Source organism: Rhinolophus hipposideros (assembly GCF_964194185.1).
Source record: "Rhinolophus hipposideros genome assembly, chromosome: 4".
NCBI lineage: Eukaryota > Metazoa > Chordata > Mammalia > Chiroptera > Rhinolophidae > Rhinolophus > Rhinolophus hipposideros.
The window spans coordinates 3,472,636-3,494,723 of NC_138050.1; the positions used below are offsets into that span (position 1 = coordinate 3,472,636).

The following is a 22,088-nucleotide window of genomic DNA, read 5'->3' on the forward strand; positions in this document are numbered from 1 at the left end:
CAGGCAGCCCTGTGTCAGGTAAACTCCCACCTGCAGCTGCTGCCAAGTCTCAGGCACAAGCACGAGGACAGTCATGAGGCGTCTGAGGGCATTTGGAGTTAAGGGAATTATTTTCATTATTTATCCCATTGCATTTTCTCCAATATGAATTTGTGAGTATGTCATCCTGGTTGCTAATTTCTTAAACGAAAGGGCTCCCTGTGCCTTTTCACTAGAAAAAGCTCAGCCTAAGGTGTTTCAACACCATGGCAAGCATGCTAATGTTTATGTTTGAATTTCGAGTCCTGTTGATCTCTTTTGGTTTGTGTCTCTGCCTGCCACGCTCAACTGCAGGAAACAGTGATCCAGATCTTATTTACTTCTGAGTAGGTCCTGGCAATGTAAAGGCAGAGACACGGGCAAGAGAAATACGACCATGAAGAGCTAATGAGAAGGAGATTGAGACTTACCTGAGCAGAGAAAGACTGTTCTTGGTTAACTCAGACGTGACAAAGGCGAAATAAGAATGATGAAGTTTCATGGAATTCATCTCAAGACAACTACTCTGTCTCTAGGAAATTACTTAACACTCAGGTTTGAAAATTTCATGTGGAAATGCACTCTAATTTCAGATGGTCTGTGCCCAGTAGCAGGACAACTAGTGGTTTTTGTTCAGCCCTAGAAAGTGGGGTGCAGTCATCAGAACAACACCCTAACTTTTCATCTTTGTCTTCTCTGGCTTTGTTCAGGAAGAAATCGTATCTACAGAGCAGAGTCCGAAAGTCAATCTGTGTTTCTAAAAACAAAGGATTTGTGTGCATGTGTGTCTTCTCTGTGTGTGTGTGTGAAATTTATGAAACCCACACACGTTTATTGCTGCCTTTATACAGACTATTGCTGAAAGTTCAACTGGATATTAAGCTGATCTGTGCACCAACCTCTCATCGGATTCTTTCAAAAGCTTGCCCTCCTCGGCGTCTGGAAAACTGTCCTGACCGGCAACCACCGTGTTGCTGCTGGAGGTGGTTCCTGTGGATGGGATCGGAAGGAAGACACTTAGGAAAAAAATGCATGAGGAGGGGTCAAGCTCAAGTCTCAAGTAATTCCAGGAAAGGGTTGCCTGTAAAATCTCATGTTTGAAGGACGCCTGCTATCTTCTGAACAATCTCAGACATTCTAAACAAAGCCCACGCCTACACCCCGAAATGGGAGAATCCCAGACATTGTTATGGGCAGACCAACCTCCGGAACTCTCTTATAAACCGAGGCTACCACATTCCTGAAACCCCTTCTTCCTGGCCACGTAATGAGGTCATTCACAGTGGCCAGCCCTGCTGCCGCTGGCTGCCTTAGCATTTCTGGATCCAGGCGGTATTGAACTAATGTGAGTGAAGCAAGTCCACGTTTCTAGAGCTTCTGAGCCCTAGGCTGCTGCTTGTTTGCAGGAACGCTGCTGCGGGAGCAGCGTGTGGGGCACACACAGGGTGTGGGAGACTAGGAGAGGAGAGACATTTGCAGGCAGTCCCGACGGTACACAAACCGAAGCTGTCTTCAAGGAATTTGAGGAGGATGCTATGTATTTCATGAAAAGATGCTGACAGGCCAGTTTATTGAAGGTGATAATACAGCTGTGGAGAATTTTAGTCAACCCTGGGAGAACTTTTGCCAAGGGAATCCCATCGATACAAGAAAGAGGGTCTGGACATGAGATTCCTAAGTGACTGCAGCGTCCTGCCTGGGATGGGCCTCAAGTATAAAGCTCTGGGCATATGAGCACTGCGACCCCGACTGTCAGTCAGCCTCACAGAATCACCGCATTCACCTGACATCTCTGTTTTTTTAAAAATTATTTTTCAATTATAGTTGACATTCAATATTATATTAGTTTCAGGTGTACAGCACAGTGATTAGACATTTATATAACTTACCAAGTGATCCCCTAATAAGTCTTGCCTCTATCTGACATTACATATAGTTATTATAATATTATTGACTATATTCTCCAAGCTGTACTTTATGTCCATGAATATTTTGTAACTGCCAATTTGTACTTCTTAATCCCTTCCCCTTTCTCACCCAACCCTCCAACCCCCTCCCACCTGGCGACCATCAGCTTGTTTTCTGTGTCTATAAGTCTGATTCTGTCCATCCATGTTGTCACGCATCAAGCCATCTCTTCAATGAATGCATATTCCAGAATAAGAAGTGATAACACATGCTCATATCCTTACAGAGCCCCACACAGAGGGCCACCCAGAGACCCAGGACAAGCTGCTGCCCTGTAGCCTGGCCCTACCAGAGGCTACGGCCGAAGCCTTGCTGCTGGCCGCGAAGCGGTAGAAGGGCGGGTTGTCGCAGTGCTGGACGATGGGGTTCACGGGCTCCGTCTGCTGCAGCTCGAAGAGCAGCTCTTCCATGGTTTGGATGGTGTTATTACGGCACAAGTATATCGTGACCTTTTTAATCTGAGAAGAAAAGCAACAGAGGGATGTTCTCCAGAACCTTGTCCGTAACAGTGTGATGCGGCAAAGATGGGAACCCACTCGCGCCGAGGGCTCGTCCACCCGAGGTACCACCCTGGTTGTCCACCTCTGGCCTGCCAGTGACAATCCCAGTGTCGGGTTAAATTCACCTTCCCCACATTCACGTCTGATGGGACTGTATGTCAGAGGCCTCATCTTTCCTAATAGCGGCATTTACAAGAGTTACTTTTGGGGCTCACAGATTCTATCTAAAAGCTGAAAACTTGCCATCTAAGGTCTTGAGAAGAATTTTATTTATACAAACCATGGGGAAAAAAAACCTGCTAGCTAGTTTTATTTAAAGAGGAATCCCGTCCTCTGCTATTCTCTTTTCCTCTAGAAACAAATGAATTTGTGCAGTTTGGATGGTGTTGCATTTTAAAAAGGATTCTGGAGTAGAGCTGTGCATTACTGGGGCTTCCTATTACCACCTGAGGCAGGGAGGCTGCAGGGAGGCCAATGGGGCTCCAAGCAGCAGGCAGAGAATGTCTCAGGAAGCCACCTCACACCAATGCCATGTGACTCGGGGTTTTTAAAAAGCTGTCATTTCTGTTGATCATGTCATACTTAACTACAAACAGTAAGTATCAGGCATCTTATATAACGGGGCTAATGTTTATAGAAGGCAGCTTTTGTAACTGTTAGAAAAATACCCACCCCTTAAGCCATAGGCTTCTGTGGGCAAAGGCTTGGCAAATGGATGACAGGTGTCACTAGGACATAGTAGCCTGCTTCTCAGGGGGCAGAAGGGACCTTTATGTAACACCTGGATAAGCTCACAGGAGATGAGTGTGACTGGCATTTAACATCTCTGTTTTACCTGGCGCAGAGCACATTCTGAACTGCAGATTGCAGATGGAGCCACCCACAGGAATGATGGCCACCGAGAGCCCGGGGAACACTTACATAGGGCAAGAGCAGTGTGTCACTGCTGACCCCACACAGGCTGATCAGGAACTGCAAGGTGACCCTCAGGTTGTTGCTCCATTTCTCATTGTTGGCTAGTGCATTCCAGGCATTTTCCATCTCTGGTCCAGGGACCTCATCCCCGTACTGCAACAATCAAGAGCAAAACTGGCTCGGAGGTACGTGGGGAAACGCAAGGATGCAAAATGTTCCATTGAAAGTCGTTTTAAGGGTCATGGCCAACTCGAAGTCATAAGAAGGGGGAAACATGGCCATTTGTCTGAGAGGGGCCACTTTCAGCAATTTAAAATGCATAGTACTTATTCACGTGATAAAAAACGGTAAGCTTCTTATTATTTTTGAAACCGTGGTAAAATGCACATAATAAAGTTTACCGCCTTCACCATTTTGAAGTGTACAGTTGGGTAGCATGAAGGACATTCCCACTGTCATGCAGCTATCACTACCACCCAGGCCCTAGTCATGGGGTTTTTAACGATAAATGCCACTTTGCAGCCTGGGGTTTGGTGACCGCAGGGCATTCTGGGACAAAGCAGCCATGCTACGGAGGATGTACCTTGGCCGTCATGTACATGAGGTTATTGAGGACCAGGGACGTAGCTTCCGGGGAGCCCCAGCCATTCCCTCTCAGGCCCTGGGAGGCGGTGGCTTCTCCTGCCCGGTCCTTGCCATCGTTCTCTGGGCTGCTGGGGCTGGAGCCTGGGACGAGGAGCCTACTGTCCAGCAGCTCGATGTTGTGCAGCCAGGGCAGCAGGTAGGTGAGCATGACCTGACGCCCGTTGGGGTGCGTAGTGGGGAACCGCTGGCTCACCTCTAAAGAGAAGGGCAGTGACCAAGAGCCACATGTTACTGCATCGAAATAAACTAAACGTCAACACCACTGACAGGTCACACAGGGCCCTCAGCTTCCAAAGCATATACAGCTGCAGCAGAATCCTAAAATCGAGGCTTATCCTGAAGCCTGTCACTTCTGGTGCCTGGAGGACAGTGAGAGCACAGTGGGGAAAACACGTGCTTGGTGAGAGCAGGGGAGTGCACGCTCCTGAGTTCAAATCCACTGTTGCAGGAAGAGGCACATCAGAGTGGACAAAGCAAGGAATTTGGGATTGGAGGGCATGTGATTAGACGCAGTCCTTGCACAGACTAGCTGCATGCCACTCTGGGTGGCTTACTTAACCTCTCTGTGCCTCAGTTTCCTGTTCTGTCAGACTGGTAGGGCCCCACACTGGGTAATGGAACCATCATGTACAGAATATGCTCGAGACAGTGCCCGTCACCCCAAACGCTCTTCTAAACAGTGCTTAGGACCACTGTAGCAATGATTATTGTCTTTCCACTATGCTGATATTTTACAGAGCATCTTCCACACAGAGCACAATTAGCTGTTAAAAAGTGTGCTGTGAGCCTCTGGGGACACGAGCCGAGTGCGTGGACCCACGCTCATGGTGCCCACCTGAAGGTTGCCAACCACGTGGAAGGTGCGCTTTCAACACTGCACTTTGCTCTATGACATAAATGAATGGGGGGGGGGGCGAAATTGTGTGTCCTGCCCGGTCATTTCACCACGACTTCCTTGATAGCATTTTCACCATCGGCAGCACTTGAATTTTATAATCTGAACACCTTTCTACAGAAATAAAAGCACAGCTTTCTGTACATGCTGGCAGCCCTGGCAAACACACTCTGTCACTCCGGGAAAGGCAGAAGCTTGGTCAGGTGCTCCTGTGACCAGCCAGCGTGGACGGCTCTCGTGCAGGGAGCTCAGGCTGCGAACAACACACACGGATGCCAGGAAGCCCACCAGACCCCTGGCGCCGCAGCTTTAACTGACTTGGCCCTCTTCCTAGAACTACAATGACAACTTTTCATTTTGAAGAACAGAGTGTATTTAATGCCATGCCACAGTAATCAGGCAGTGTTAAGCCGTCAGGTTTCGTTTGGTTAAAATTTCTAAACTTTATGGATGTAATGACTGATGTCATGGACTTGGAGGACACGTGTTCAGATCCTTATAACCTCAGAACAGTCATTTATCCCGACACACCGGACCTCTTCTAGGTGTGAAGCTCTGTCTAGTCTCCGCGGAGAGAGCAGTGATGGAAGCCTTGGTCCCTGGGCCTGGGCAGGACGCTCGGAGACAAGTCATGTCCACAGATGACTCTGGGGCAAGGCAGGAGGTGACAAGTGACGCAGAGAGGCACACACAGTGTGCTTTGGGAGTTGGGTGGAGGAAAAGCACTTCCGGTTACAAAGATTTGGGGCACTTTATGGCAGTGAAAACAAGAGTTAGGGGTGTGTTATAACTTCCTTATATATTTTTTTACATTATTTAACAAAGTTATTCCTCATAAATCAAAATAGCCTAAAGGTTAATACTTGAAGAAAACTTAGGTTGAACCTGCTTGCAACTCATTATATGAGCTCCCTTTCTTGTTAACCTTGCTGTACTGTTTATTTATCTCCTCTCTCCCCTTTACCAGCTTCTCCCTCTCAGCTGATAAACTTGCTTAAATCACATTCGCTTGTCCTCTGCCTTACCCTCCTGCAGCCCCAGCCTCTCTCTCTTTCCTTTTTTCTCAGCCAAACTGCTGAGTCTGGCTTCTGCTGTCACATCTCCATGGCAACTACTGTGAATTACCAGTGAATTGTGAAAGCCAGAGGGTAACATTAGTCCTTGTCTGCTGGGATCTCTCTCCTCCATTCGAGGCTATGGATGGCTTGCACCCTCCTAAGTCCTTTTTTTCCAGGTTCCCATGAACGCATGGTCCAGGCGTCCTTTGTCTCTGCCCGTGCCTCCGCACCCTCGCTGCCCTTGCTCCTCCTTGGCCAGTCCTCAGAAGCTGGGTGTCCAGATCTCCCTCTCATTCTGTGCTGTCTCCCTTCATGACCTTACCTCTTCCCTTGGTTCAAAGTGCTTCTATTCTTCCACGAGTTGCTAGTGCCAGCCTTCCCTTGACCCTGGTCTGTCTATACATGGGATGTCTGGCACATGCCTACACTGTCTCCCAAGCTGAGCTCCCACTTCCTGCCTGGCCCTACACCTCTGATCCTGTCCCCTCTCTCTTCTTGTTTGAAACTGATCAGTGGCTTTCAAAGTCCAAGCAGCTTGCTCGGGTGCCCTTGTTCACAGGGTTCTGTGGGGTTCCAAGGGAGACACAGAGGCCACTGGTCTACCAACTTCTTGGGGAACCATACAAGGTCATCCAGGATTGGACTCCTGCCAGCAGCCTGTCTGTCCATGACGTCCCCTGTCCCTGCAATATACTATATTAGACAAACTGACCACTACGTAATCTCTCAAGAGCAACCTGCTATTTTATGCCTCTGGGCCAATGCATACACTATTTCCTCGGTCTGTAATGCCTACCTACTTGCCAATGTCAGCTACTCATCTGCTTTGTAAATTTCTACTCTTCTTTCAAACTGTGGCACAGACATCAACTCTGGGAAGTCTTTCCTGATATCCATGGCTCAATAATTGATCACTCTTTCATTTTCCATCTCATACACAGGATGTGCTTTTTTAAATTGCACTTCCTGTATTGTATCATAACATACAATCACACGTCTTCCTTTATTACTAGACTATAAACCTTTGATGGAAAAGACTGTTTCATCCACTGCTGTATTCTGAGGACCCAAGCACAGAGCCTGGCACAGAGGTGGCACTCAACGCTTGGTTGAAGTAAATAGAAATAAATTTTAGTTTTCTAAGAAGAGAATTAATTTATCAAAAATGGTTTTTCTTGAGTTCCCCCACCATTTCAGGCACAATGCAAGGATATGACTACCTCTGATAACTCTGTCTCAGACAGATGGAGAGGTTTTCACAGTGGAAGGAAATTTTAAATTAGATCTTAGGGAAGATTAGGAGTTAGAGAGAAGGGGAGAAGGGCCATTTCCAGCAGAAAAACATTGGCTATCTCTCTCAGAAGCATTTCCGTTTAATAAAGGTTCAAAGAAACTGTACTAATGAACACTATTTTAATACAGTTGTACTCAAGGTAGAGTATCAGTTAGCATCTGTGTTTCCAGCAGAACAGGGTCGACAGAAGCAAGGATTTACAAAAGGGGCTGGTGTGCTGGTAAAAGATTACGTGAGACTGGAGTAGAGAATTCTTGCGTGTAAAGAAAGTTTGGAAAAGGAGGAGTCTTACGGATGAAGGCGTTCCAATTTTATAGTACTGGCTTTGGATAAAGACGCCTAGATTTAATTCTGATTTGGAGGCTTTCTTGCTATATGATCTTGAGTGAATTACTGAACGTATCTAAGCCTCACCCTCTCATCTGTAAAAAGGGAATGATGATTATGGTGGTGGTGGTGACAGTCCCATGCCCGGACTGGGCTAATTGCTTGATATTTATTAGCTCATTTTCATCCTCACACCCTATGAGGTAGTTATTACTGCAGATAAGGCAACAGAGTTTAGAGGCTCCGTGACTTGTGGGTGATCCAACAGCTAGCTAGTACATAGCAGCGCCCGCCAGGTACCCAGGCTGCCTAACTCCAGAGCCTCATTTCTAACCTCTACTCATGGGGCCAGAAGATGAAATGATAAGTGAAATGTATATTAAGTGCTTGGCATGGAGCCTGGCACATGTTAGCCACTCAATAGATAGAAGATGTTATTATCTTTAGGGCATCTGGGCAGAGACGTTTGAATTGAAATGCTGTACGTATTTGGTTTTGCATGGCGGTGGATGGAAGTCGGGGTGTCAGAGGCAGGGGTGGGGGACTGATGAGGATCTGGACTAAGGCAGTGGTGATGAAGATGGAAAAGGAGGTGACCTCAAGGGAACAAAGTCAGCGCCTCTGCAAGGTACTATGTGAGCTAAGGCAAGACATTGGCAATTGTAGTTCTTTAAAAAATGGATTTTCACAAAAATTTTTCATAAAGATCACTTGAAAAGATGTGCCAAATATCAAACTGTCAACAATTTATATAAGTGGCAACATAAAAGCTACAAAACACCATCACAGTCATCACCAACAAACAACTTACAGCAGTTATATGTATTAGAAGTTATACCACCCATACTGAATTTCTTCGGGAAATTTTACATAGATAATGTAGGTAGAAACATGCTTAATCTAAGCATCTCTGCATCTGTCCTATGTTTATTTATACTTACAATCTTCTAGATAAACACATTTTTTTACATTTAAAAATATTCTAGAATTTACTTTTATATGTAACTGGACTTAGCCCACAGCAATTTTGGTCTACAAATTGAACATCAATAATTGGGACTCTAAAATGACACTAGAATGTAAAAAGCAAGATTAATTAGAAGAGAAGTGATCACATGTTTCATCACTGACTGTTGCATAGTACCTGAGAAGAGTGGGAGAGTGAGCTCAGGGTACATTCTGGCCAGTTCACAGGACAAGTGGGCTAATGACACGCTGTAGAGGGGTGGCAACGGGCCGTGGGTTCCATAGAGAATACTGCCAGGTCTTTGCTCAGCTACTTTCTTTGAGTAAACAAAAAGTTTTGCTTCAAGGATCTATAAAGAGGTAGGAAAGTTAAAAACAGTATGAGAAAAACATTGGCTGGCTCTCTCAGGAACACTTCTATTTAATAAAGCCTCAAAGTAACCATACTAATGAGCACATATTTTAATATAGTCATATTCAAGGGAGAGCATCAGCTCCTGTGTTTACAGTGAAATGCAGAAAATAAATGCATATCAATAGACACCAACCCATTTCTATTTTCTGTGCCCAAGGATGAAAGTTTCTATATCAGTAAATGGTACGTGCCTGCATGAGCTGCATGGAGATTTCATAGGTCTCTCTGTTGGTGTCAGAGGCTTTGAATAGAACAAGGTTTAGCAATGTCACTATGTCGAAGGGATAGTTCCTAAAAAAAAAAAAAGCATCATTTATAAGACCGCCTGGGTAATAATTTTGATAGATCATTACCTCTCAAAATTCTTGATGGCACACTGACCTCAGTCACACGTACTGATGACATTCCCATGCCCACAGGGCAATTTTCCCCCTTATTCTTTTACTGTTTATTAGTAGATAAAGGGAAATAGCTCTATTTTTGCTTAAAACTGAATCTTGTCACACCAGGAAAAATAAACACAAAAAATATCTAATGCATATCAATGTTAAGTAAAATCAAATACAAGTAGAAAGGACAGCATTTAGACGATATGCCTAAATTTCTTTTTTTTTTAATTTATTGGAGTGACAATTGTTAGTGAAATTACATAGATTTCAGGTGTACAATTCAGTATTACATCATCTATAAATCCCATTGTGTGTTCACCACCAAAGTCAGTTCTCCTTCCATCACCATATATTTGATCCCCCTTACCCTCATCACCCATCCCCCACCCCCTTACCCTCTGATAACCACTAAACTATTGTCTGTGTCTATGAGTTCTTGTTTCTCATTTGTTTGTCTTGTTCTTTTGTTGTTTTTGGTTTATATACCACATATCAGTGAAATCATAGGGTTCTCTGCTTTTTCTGTCTGACTTATTTCGCTTAGCATTATACTCTCAAGATCCATCCATGTTGTCACAAATGTTCCTATATTATCTTTTCTTACCACCGAATAGTATTCGCCTAAATTTCTTAATAGCTCATTGACTTAACATTTTCAATGAATTCATTTATATTTATTAAGTACCAAACATACCAGGAAGAACTGCAAAGTTCTTACGCTAAGTGAGTAAGGCTGGCCCGTCCCCCAAGCCGGCTTGCAGTCTAGTTACGATGAGAGCTATGATGGGGGCGTCCACAGTGTGCGGTGGACCCCACGAGGGACACCGAAGCCAGAGTTGGCTCAGAAAAGGCTTTCCAAGGGAGCGACCTCAACCAGGCTATGGAAGGGATAGTGTGGGTGTGTTCTGGGCAGAGAGAACAGCGTTTTAAAAGATTATGAGAATAAAATAGCAGGATACCGTCTATAAAAGGAAAGAATCTCTGAGTGAAAGAAATACCTAGAGAAACAGAAGGAGACGGGTGGTGGGTGTGTTCAGAAGATGACTAGCCTATGGGCTTCATCCTAAAAGTTACGACGATCCTACAGGAATTACAGTGTGGGGTGAGGAAATGACATTGAGTTTTGAAGACTCACTCTGGCTGCTATGTGGAGAATGGATTACAGGGGGTCCAAAGTGGAAGCTGTGACAATCATGCAGATGGGAACTGATGAGGGCTTGCATTGGGGCAGGTACAGTCGGAACAGGAAAGGGGACAGATCTGAGAAACACCAAGGAGAAAAACGTCAGCAGGATTTGGTAACTGATTGCATGTGTGGGATGGGAGCCAGGAGAGAACAGATGATGTGGTTTAATGGTATCGTCAAATGGAAAATGGAGATCAAATCCACTTTTTTTCTTGTTATATAACACTCTTGAAAGGTGACATCTTTTCTTAGTCTATAGTGGAAAAGAGGTCATACATAGAAAACTGGTGAGATGAAGAATTAGCGGATAGTTTATATGCAGAAGGTGAATGATGGATTTATTTTGAGTCAAACCTGTAGGTGAAAAAAATGTGTTGTTTATCCTTTAGTGATTCTATATAATTATACTGTGCCGAAGTTCTGTTTTAGAACTTTCACCCTTCTAGAAAGGCACAATCCTACTATGAATACACACCCATCTTATAGTAAGCTTATGAGAAGTCAGAGTGAGAATTGGTTAGACACATGAAAAAGGACTCTGTTTTCACTTTCTGTATTACTCAAATTTAATTTTTTGATACTAGTAACACATGAATATACTTTGCTTTTCAAAGAAACACATGATGCCAGAGGACCCACTCTGAAGATGGTTCACTCACATGACAGGCAGGGCAGGTGTACAGAGTAAAATGTGGACGAGCCCCACCTCCTTTTCTCCCCCAACTGTTGTTTCCTCCCCTAGAGGCAACCACTGTCAACATTTGGGTGTGTGTCCCAGCCCTTTACTACGTGCATACGCAAAGGCCTGCATCTGACTGCCTCTCTCCCATCACATCGACGTGATCATACGACCTACACGAAATGTCTGGAGCTCAGACTGCTCCCTGAGCCATGAGCTGCACAGCATGCCACAGCGTGGACAGTGTGCCACCTACACCCCCTCAGGGCCCAGGCACTCCATTCTCCCACCGAAGTGCTGGAGGCTCATCCTGCTGGTGAAACCCCTCTCTGGGAACTGCCTTCAGCCTGAGACGTGCCTAGGCCAAGGCCATGCCCACCCCCAGCAGCCCCTGTGAGACTGGCTGAAGTTTCCGTTCCTCTGCCCAGTCCTACTTCCTTCACTCCCTGTAGAACTCCCTGTCGGCTTCAATAACAAACTCCCCGCACTCAAATCTTCACTCTGAAGCTGTTTCCTGGCGAGTACAACCTCTGCCATTCCACCTATTCACTATTATAATGCCACAAACTCCATGTGCAGGTATTTCTTCAGAACAGATTCCTAGAAGAGATCATGTGGGGTCAAAGGGCACATTTAAAATTTTGGTAGACACTGCTCCATTGCCCTCCAAGAGGCTGCTTTTACTTAATCCTTACCCTAAGCCTGTTATCACTCCCATTTTATCCATGAGTAAGCATCTGTAGTAATTTGCACTCCCAAGTGATTACTTTTCTAGATGTTTTATTTTTACATGCACACAAAGCATGAGGTTGATGTGTCAGCTGGGGAATGGGTGGTGACAGGTGATGGTGGTGAAGAGGAGAGGGAGGCCATGGACATTCATGTTACGATGTGCTTACTTTGTGCCACTCACTGTGCCAAGGCCTTTACCTAGATTTGTGATCTACTCGTCAGAATCGTGTTTGAGGTGCAGGAAGTTGGGTGCTTGCCCAAGGTCACGTGGGAGTAGGGAGCCTGGACTGCATCCTGGATATGCCTGACTCTACAGCACTCAGGCTTTTATCCCCAGCGCTACTGGACAGCCCACGTCTACTTTGGAATTCTTACAAATTGCAGTGTCTGGAAACAGAGCTGATTGTGAAAGCAGAAAAGACATGTGGCAGAGGTGCCCTACCTACATCTCTGTCTCAGCCACAGGGATTTAATTCATATATATTAATTACTACAGAGAAGAGCATTGGAAAACACCTCTGGATCACTGGGGATTTGCAGGCCGGAAAAGGACAGGCAGAGTCTCTCTCTTACTCAGGGCCGTGCACTTGACCATGTAATGAGGGCTAAGATTATTTGCCATTATCTGCCTAAGATTGAGCTATGGAATTTATGCGAAACAACACTGAGAGGAGGAATAAGACAGATACAGTAAATGAAAGAAATCCAGAGAAGGAAGAATGAGAAAGACCTCAAATGAACAAGAGAGCACAAATACATCATCTGAACTTAGCTGTGTAAAATAGGCTCAAGACGGAATTTTACACCTTTCAGTTTTTAATTATTCAACATAGGTTGTGGAGGGTAAAAGGTGAGTAAAGGTGGCTATGATCACACAGAGTAACAAACAAATGGTAAAAGAAATGTGAAAGCTCGGTACGATTCACAAAGAACACAAGAAATACAACTGTTCTTCGATCTAAAAGAGAAAAGATTTTTGAAGAATTTGGGAAATACCCACTAGCTCTGGTTTCTTTAGGACCAAATGACAAAGCTCAGGATAATTTTGAGGCATTCTGAAAAGAGTTCACTGGATGGTAGAGGGATTACTTTGTAGCTATTCACCTTCAACAGCTGGCGGATAATAGCAGTGTTTACTACAGGGTGCTGACTAGGTGCTTGGCCTCAGATCAAGAGACTGGTTTTACTTAATCCTTACCCTAGGACCATTATCACCCCCGTTTTACCCATGAGTAAGCATCTGTGGTAACTTGCTGAAGAGCACGCAGGTTGATTAGAGGCAGGGCTAGAACTCATGCTAAGAACAGTACATTCCCAGGCCCAAATTCCCACACTCCCTGCACTCCTGCATTCCTCCAGCTGGCCAACTGGACCAGGTGGGGTCACACATCACCAGGTAGGGGATTCATGAGTCATAAGCTTCATGTGTCTTCCTTGGAAACAGACAAATGCTATTCCCTTAGGAAAGGTGGGGCATTCACTTTTCAGAACTCAGGTTTGTTGGGCCTGATTTAAATTAGGAAAGATTTATAGAGCGTTAACTTAAGGCAAAAACAAAAAACAAAATCAAACAACAATGACAACAAAAATAAACACCCCAAAATTCTTTAAAAGGTAAAACTTTGGTTTTATGTGTAATTCTGAAACATCTATTAAAGATGTTTTCGTAGTATTTTGGAAGGTAACAGTAAAAACAAGGGAATTCTTAAGTATTTAATTAAATGTGAAGGGAATTCGGTTAAGTTAGTGATTGAAAATGGCCTACACTTAATATAGAACACACTATTTACCTTGATTTATAACGTTGGCAAGCCATTGAATCTCTTTCTCAATTTCCTTATCTGTTGCATACTGACACAATTTGGAGTTGAGGGGAAAGTTAATAAGAACACGCACAGAAGTCATAGTTATTTGAACCAATGCTGTCTAACAGGTGAACTGTTTTCTTTTGTGCTACATTATAGTACCAAGTTGCATTCAGTAGCTTTTAATCAAACATAAAACACATTTGATGAAAAATTCTTCAAAATGAATATTACCAGTTCCACCATCACTTTCTACTTTTATCCTCACTTTCTCTGGTCCTATTCTAGTTCTACTCTGGCTTCCAAATCTCTCAATGTCACCAGAGTCATATCATAGTTATAGTTATAGATTTGACTGGAGACCATCAAGTCCACAATTCTCTCTCTCTGTCTCTGTCTCACTCTTCATTATACAAACAAAAGAAACCAAAACCAAGAATGTAAAGACCCATTTTTCCCCATTATCACAGATGATGAATATTGATATATTAACTATGCAAAAATGACTCATTTCCTCTTCCAAAACTAAAGGTTGAAAATTTTAATCAATAAGAACATTTTAAAAAATGTGCAATCTTTCAGGTATTTTCAAGTCAATAATAACTGGTTCCTTAATAAAAGAATTTGCTTATAAACTGTCCTATTCCTATAAAATAAATCCTGCTTATGATCATTCCTATTGGAAAAGGAGGCAGTAATTACTTACATGGAGTCTTCACTTTGGAAAATGAATCTCATAGGAGTGACAATTATACAGATAACTTGTTTGAAAAATTTAAAATATGATCCAGTTTGCTTATGACTATTCAGGAACATATGATTTCGTAAGATAAGGCATTTAGGTGTCTTTCAGAGGCAAACATGCAGGAAAAAAGTAAAAGCTAAAACACCAGAATTTCTTTTGAAAAACAGCACTGAAAACATAAGTGCAAAGATTATTCAGACAAATCCGAGGCTTGTTTAGACTACACAGTCTGAAGATTTATGGGAAAAGAGAGCAAATTTGGGCCACAGCTGAAACTTTAAATTCTGCACGTGCCCTGTGGTGAGAAGGGACAGAGTGTGGGCTCCCGTCTTGTCACACAGGTCACCTTCAGAATAGATGAGTGTCATAAATGTAGCTTGAAATGCCATATTTGTCTAAGAAACCAAAACAGTTTAGGATGATATCTTAAAAAATCTACTCTAAATATAGAGGATTTTCTATTTTTGTGACTGGAGATATTACTGAAATTGAGACTATTCTGCTAAATTCTCAAAGCATTTATTTGTTCTCCCTAAGGAAAAATACCTAGAATTATTCAGAGGAATGCTGTGTAACATTTTATGCGACGGCCCTGCAATGAAATAAATTTGGCTAGAATAGTTCAAAGCAAGTTCACTGGGAGAAGGGCAGAGAAGAGACGTAACTTTTACTATCCTTATTTTTGTCAACGGAATTAATGGTCCAAGTCATAGATTCTAAATATATTTTTAAAAATCCAAGTGTCACGTGAACAGAAATTCATTCTTAATATTTCGAAATATTTTAAAATAAACAAACACTGGAGAAAGAGATTTTTGCAAAAAATGCCATTTTGGTAATATCCGACAGGTCTAAATATTCTTTCGTAAGGCTAACATCAAGAAATAAAATGATAGAAAAATGAGACAGTTTAGATTATATTCATTGCTATAACTTTTATGGAGATAAAAGTACATAATAAAAATTCTATTAAGATTATGGAAAATGAAAGCTTTAGACATGAAATGTTATCTACTATCTTTAAAAAAGAAAAATAAAAAATTTAAAGACAAACTTGTTTCTAAATGGCATGTGCATTTTATGTTTATTGAAAGGAGATGTCTTCTAAAATTCTGTTCTTGTTAATTCAGAACCATAGTAGGCTAGAATCTAAAATCAATTCACTTTTATTCCCTTGATCCGGTAGCTCAAGACAGCTATTTAAAATACAACATTTGATTAAAAAAGAAAAATCAACAGTCTATATGAGTCTTTTCAAAGATAAACTTCAGCTGCCTTCTTTCAAGTTCTAATACGTAAGCTCTTTGTTGGGTAAAGTTTGTGCAGTTTGGGGATTTTCATTAACCCTCATTCCTTAACTATGAAATTATTTCACTCAATAAATCATAATGCAGAATGACTATACTGAATGAGTAAATTATGTAACAAGGGTGGTGGTTTTCAAAGTGTAATCTGTGGGACCCGGGGTGCCACATTTTCTTTCCTTCCTTTCTGAAGTTTTGGACAGGGTGGATTTAGCATTTTTAGGCTGCTTCTTGGGTTTAGTTTGGTGTCAAGATGGCCGAAGGGCTTCAAGTTCACACCTGTCACAAACATTTCTGGAAATTCCTTTAATATATCTTCTTGATCCTTTTCAAATCCTGTTCTAATATTTCACTATGAATTTTCAGGCAATTAAAAAGAAGAGTGCTATAACAACAAACCACTCTCTTGGAAGAACATGGAAAATCAATGTAGCTCATTTACAGAGAGTGGTCCACCTGCTGGGGAAATAGAGGCCATTTTGTATTCCCATAGAATTTGCTGGAATAACTGCAAAAAGAGTCGGCTCAATCATTCGTATCACAAAGAGCAACATTAGTTGTACTTGCCCCTGACCAGCACCCTCCACTTACAAGGAGCCATACCTGCTTCCACACACGGTTGCAATGGCTTTGAAGCAACCAGATGCAAGTTGGTAGGAACCTGTGTAGCAGCGGTCAATGGCCCAATTGAAGAGATTTATTTGGTCGGGATTAAGTTCCAAGAGCAAGACGACAACTTCACAGCCGAGTTGATGAACCTGAATACATGGAGGAAACCAGTTATTTATATTTAATGAAAGCTTATTCTACGGAAAGACACAACATCAAGCTTAGCCAATGACTAATGGGGGTAAATGAAAAGTGGAGGCTGAGTATTCATCTGGATTAACTTTTATTCCCCGTGTTCCTCTTTAAGAGGCGCAACATTGCAACTGAAATGGAAAAGTCTTAACTAAACTGGACTTATGTAAACCTGTCATACAGGGTCCATTCATTCTTGATTTTTAACTCTGGAAAGGTGAAGACTTTAGCAATGTTTCGTCTTTGCACTTAAAATGTTTCTGAAAAATACATGTATTTGGCAAAAAAAATAAATATATAAAAGGAGAGCTTTTATGTGTGTAAAGTCTGTTAAGGAAAAAAATCAGAGGGAATATTTCTGAGGCTTGATTACTAAATATACTGTGTAAAGCGTAACTGGCAATCTTTTAAAAAAGAAATACAATATCGATAAACCCTTCTTAATGACAGATTTAATATAAAAACATCAGCATACCAGATAGAATTAATGGGATACTTAATTGATTCCTGAAGCTACTGTCCCATTTGTCCAGGAGAAGCCTGGTGCCTGGAGGTTAAATTCCCCTCAGAAAATAACATTTTCCTGCTTTCTCCTGAAGTCATCCACTGTCCTAGCCAGTTGCAAGCAGATGGAGAAAGAAAGGTTCTGAATTGATTTTTTTTTATTATAGGGTGTGGGCCCAGTTGGGAGTGATATTATAATTGGATGGTCAAATATCATCAACCTAGTTTTTCAAGGGGCTTAGATAAAATCTAGTGATACTAGTACAAAGGACTTAAAAATAACATTTCATTAAAAAGCTGGACTTGAAAGAAAATCAGCAAGTTTTTATTGTGCTTTAGAAGCTTTATACCGAAGCATAAAATACATAGATAGTTTATGATTCATAAGTAAATGGTGCGTTATCTTAATTGAACACACTAGTATGAACACCACAAAGTGAAAAACCATGGATTACCAGTACCATGAAAGCCCGTCTTACGCATTCTCTTTTCTTTGTTTTTTGTTTGTTTGTTTGAAGTGTCTTTAAGTTTTTTCTTATTTATTTATTATTACTTTCAGGTGTACAAAACAACATAGTGATTAGACATTTACATCCCTCACACAGTGATAACCCCACCAAGTCTACTACCCATCTGACACCATACACAGCTATTGAAGTACCATTGACTATATTCCCTATGCTGTACTTTACATCTCATGACTACAGATATACATATTTTAATTATACTTGACATTCAATATTACTTTATTAATATTTCAGATGTACAATGCAGTGGTTAGGCATTTATATAATCTATGAAGTGACCCCCCGATAAGTCTAGTACCCATCTGACATGCTACATAGTCTTTCTAACATTATTCATTATGTTCCCCATACTGTATTTCACATCCCCGTGACTATTTTGTAACCACTAATTTGTACCTCTTAATCCCTTCACCTTCTCACCCATCCCCCAACCCTTATTGTGCATTTTCTTAATCACTAGCTTCTCTCTCCTTCAAAAGCAACAACACCTGACTTCCACCACCATTGGTTAGTTTGGGCTGTTTTGAACTCTATATAAATGGAATTGTACAGTACATAACTTTGTGTCCTGTTCTCTTTCAATCAATTTATGTTTCTGAATACAGAAAGGCATCTGTATTCATTCATTTCCATTGTTGCATAGTATTCTAACTCATGATTGCTCTGTACGTTACTCATTCTACTCTTGTGAACATCTGGTTGTTTCCTGCTTTTGACTTCATATGCTACTTTGAAGATTGCTATGCACGCCTTCTGTTGCACATACTGCGTGTGCATACAGGAGTGAAAATGCTGGGTTGTGCGTATGCTATGTTTGACGTTAGTAGATAACGCCAATCAATTTTCCAGAGTAGTTATTCCAATTTACATTCGTGCAGCACTGTATGAGAGTCCCCATTTCTCCATTTCCTCATCGACATTCAATACTGTCAATCTTTTGAATTTCAGCCCTTCCGGTGGACATGACCTAGCATATGCTGTGGCTTTAGTTTGCATCTCTGATTACTGAAGAGCTGGAGAACCTTGTCTCATATTTATTGGCCATTTAGATAATTTCTTGTGTACATAGCTTGTTTCAGTCTTTTGCTTATATTTCTACAGGTGTCTTTATCTTATTTACCTTATTATAGGGGTCCTTTATATATTCCAGATAAAACCTCTGTCGGTTTTATGTTGCAAACATCTTTCATGATATGGCAAGCCTGTTCACTCTCTCAATGGTGCCTTTCGGTGAAGAGAAGTTATTAAATAGTCTTTTGTTCTGGTTAGTAATTTTTGCATCCTGTTTAAGAAATCTTTCCCTAATCCCAGGGATTAAGATATCCTCCTGTCTTATTTTCTGGAAACTTTAGTTTGTCAGTTTTCACATTTAGATCTGCAATCTCATTTCCTCTTTTTCATTCCTGATATCTTATTTTTTCTTTCCTAATGCGTTGGCTATCATGTTTAGTACAATATTGATAGAAGTGGGAGTGGGCTTCCTTGGTCATTTTAATTTCAGGGAACATTTTCAATATACACTATTAAGTATGCTGTTTGCTATAGGGTTTTGTTTTTAAGATACCCTCTATCAATAAAACAATAAAAACAATAAAAAAGAAAGTTCTTTTTATTGTTTGAATGTAGACTTTTATTAAATGCTTTTTCTGTATCTATTGAGATGATCATATGATATTTCCTTTCTTGAGACTCTGTTATTATAATTAATACACTAATGAACTGATGGATATTTGAATATTAAACCAATCTTGTAGCTCTTGAATAATCCCAACTTGATCATGAATGAATCAAGGATTTTTTGTATATATCAATGAATTCAGTTTTCTAATATTTTGTTTAAAGTTTTTGTTTCTAAGCTCAATAATGAAATTGCCTTTTAATTTTATATCTTGTTAAATCCTTGTCAGGTTATAGTGTCAAGGTTATGCCGATTTCATAAAATATATTGGAATGTGTTTCCTCTTGAGTTGTTTTTCTCTTTAAGGATTTGTATTATATGTATGCAATTTGTTCTTTAAATGATGAATTCATCAATAAAACCATCTGGTACTAAAGTTTTATTTGTGGGAAGATTTTCACTTACAGATTAAATTTCTTTATTACTTATTTGACTTCAGATTATCTTTTCTTTGTGTGTTGTGTTTTTCTAGGAATTTGTCTATTTTACCTAAATTTTCAAATTTCCCAGCACAAAGATGCTCATATGTTCTCTTTTATTTTAAATGCTTATAGCACCTGTGGTGATGCCCCCTTTTCAGTTCCGATGTTGGTGACATGTGCCATGTCTCTCTCTTAATCCAACTTGCCATTGATTTAATCATTTATTAGTCTTTTAACAAATTCAACTTTTGGTTTAAATAATCATTTCAATTAATTTTTTCTCTTTCATTGATTTCTGCTCTTATCCCTATTATTCCTTCATTGTACTATTTTTGAGTTTGACGTTATTGTTTTTATTACTTCTTGAGATGGATGCTTAGGTCATTGATTATCATCAGCCTTTTGTCTTTCTAATATATGCATTTAAGACTCTACATTCCATTCTAAGCAAGACTTTCTTTACAACTCACAAGTTTATTATGTAGTGTTTTCATTAGTCTTCAGTTAAAAATGTTCAGTTTCTTTTGTTATTTCTTCGACTCACTGGTTGTCTGGAAGAACATGTCTTAATTATATTTTTATTACTAGTTTAATTCTATTGTGATTAGAGAACAGAGTGTGTGTCATTTCAATCATTTGAACTTTGTGGAGACTTGCTTTATGGCCCTGTTTATGGTCAACTTTGGTAAATGTTATTGTGATTTTTATCCTGGTGCATATAACCATGTTTCTCTGAAAATAAGACCTAGCCGGACCATCAGCTCTAATACATCTTTTGGAGCAAAAATTAATATAAGACCCGGTCTTATAGTAAAATAAGACCAGGTCAATATAATATAATAATATAATATAATATAAAATAATATAAAATAAAATAGAATAAAATATAATTAAATATAATTAATATAATATAATATAATTAAATATAATTAAATATAATATAATATAATATAATATAGTACTGGGTCTTATGTTAAGTTTTGCTACAAAAGACGCATTAGAGCTGATGGTCTGGCTAGTTCTTATTTTGGGGGAAACACGGTAGTATAATGAGAACACATAAACCTGTGGCTGATGTGGGAAGAGCCTGTGCTGTGAACAGTGCTTAGACACCTCAGTAACCCACCCGAAGCAGAACAGCCTAGATACTTAACAACTTACTCGTAAATCCTGACAAGCCAGAATGTTGTCAAGCCACTTATACAGGTAGCCATCTGGGGAAAGGCCTACGTTGTCAAACACGGGCCCACAGCACAGCACAGCGGACATTGCCTGATGACAAAACACAAAACACCTGGGAATGAAACCTGGCATGATCTAATTGCATGCAACTGACTCTATAAAATATAAAACTACCAGACTTAAAAATGATTAGGGTCTTTTACAGCAGCTATTTCCACAAGATTTTAAAGTATTCCTTAATAGATTCAATAAAAAATACCAGATTCCCAATTTTGGCTCTTTTTATAAGAGTTAAAACCCATAAATTTAACTTGGTGAACATATAATTTTATGATTGTAACAAATCTTTATGTTGAAAAATATATTCTAAACAAAGTGACCATTTCACAGTATTTAAAATAAACTTACCTTCAGTAATTTCAAGTGAATAAATTCTACTTAGAAGACAAATACAGCTTTGCATATTTTGCTTTGATGACAAACAACTACGTACGGAACTGAAAAACTTGACAAATATTTGATTAAGGTACTAAATTGACAAACTATGAAAAACATGGAGATAGTTGTGATTCTTAAAAATAAAGAAAATGAAAAATATAAACTTTAGTTCCTCTGAGTGAGGGAGGGAACACGGGAAGTTAAGAGAAGGGGGGCGGTCTTGATAAACTTTGTAATTAGCAGGACCAGATGAATATTAGGGTCATGGTTTAAATGGGCTCCATGAGGCAAAAGTCAGCCTTTAGTTCCTCTGAGTGAGGGAGGGAACACGAGAAGTTAAGAGAAGGGGGGTGGTCTTGATAAACTTTGTAATTAGCAGGACCAGATGAATATTAGGGTCATGGTTTAAATTGGCTCCATGAGGCAAAAGTCAGCCTGGGTGTCAGCAACTTCTGGTATATATGAAGGAGCTGATATATAGTTAATTTTCTAAAAGACATTAAGCTGTAAGAAATCATGCTTCTGAAGTTTTTGAACAGTTCTAGTAGTGTCAAAATTTATTTCAGGGAGTCTTTTAGGCTAGGAGACTAAAAAGGGAATGTAGCTCTTGGCAGATTTTGAACAAGTTTCATATTCCTATATATGTGTATACACACATGTATGTGTATGTAATTTTTTTTCTTTTAGATTGGAAG

The 22,088-nt window shown here is 40.5% G+C and overlaps 1 protein-coding gene across 6 annotated transcripts in view; it reads right to left on the reverse strand.

The window, feature by feature from the left end:
• FRY (FRY microtubule binding protein) overlaps positions 1–22,088 on the reverse strand; it is a 441,344-nt gene that overhangs the window by 91,514 nt on the left and 327,742 nt on the right. For all 6 annotated transcript variants that reach the window (XM_081045758.1, XM_081045755.1, XM_081045754.1 and 3 more), the window contains 8 exons: positions 20,935–21,045; positions 16,445–16,599; positions 9,193–9,292; positions 8,765–8,936; positions 3,985–4,241; positions 3,408–3,554; positions 2,276–2,444; positions 918–1,008 (listed from right to left, as the gene is read on the reverse strand). In XM_081045758.1, the coding sequence (XP_080901884.1) occupies positions 918–1,008; positions 2,276–2,444; positions 3,408–3,554; positions 3,985–4,241; positions 8,765–8,936; positions 9,193–9,292; positions 16,445–16,599; positions 20,935–21,045 (1,202 nt within the window). The remainder of the gene's footprint in view (positions 1–917; positions 1,009–2,275; positions 2,445–3,407; positions 3,555–3,984; positions 4,242–8,764; positions 8,937–9,192; positions 9,293–16,444; positions 16,600–20,934; positions 21,046–22,088) is intronic.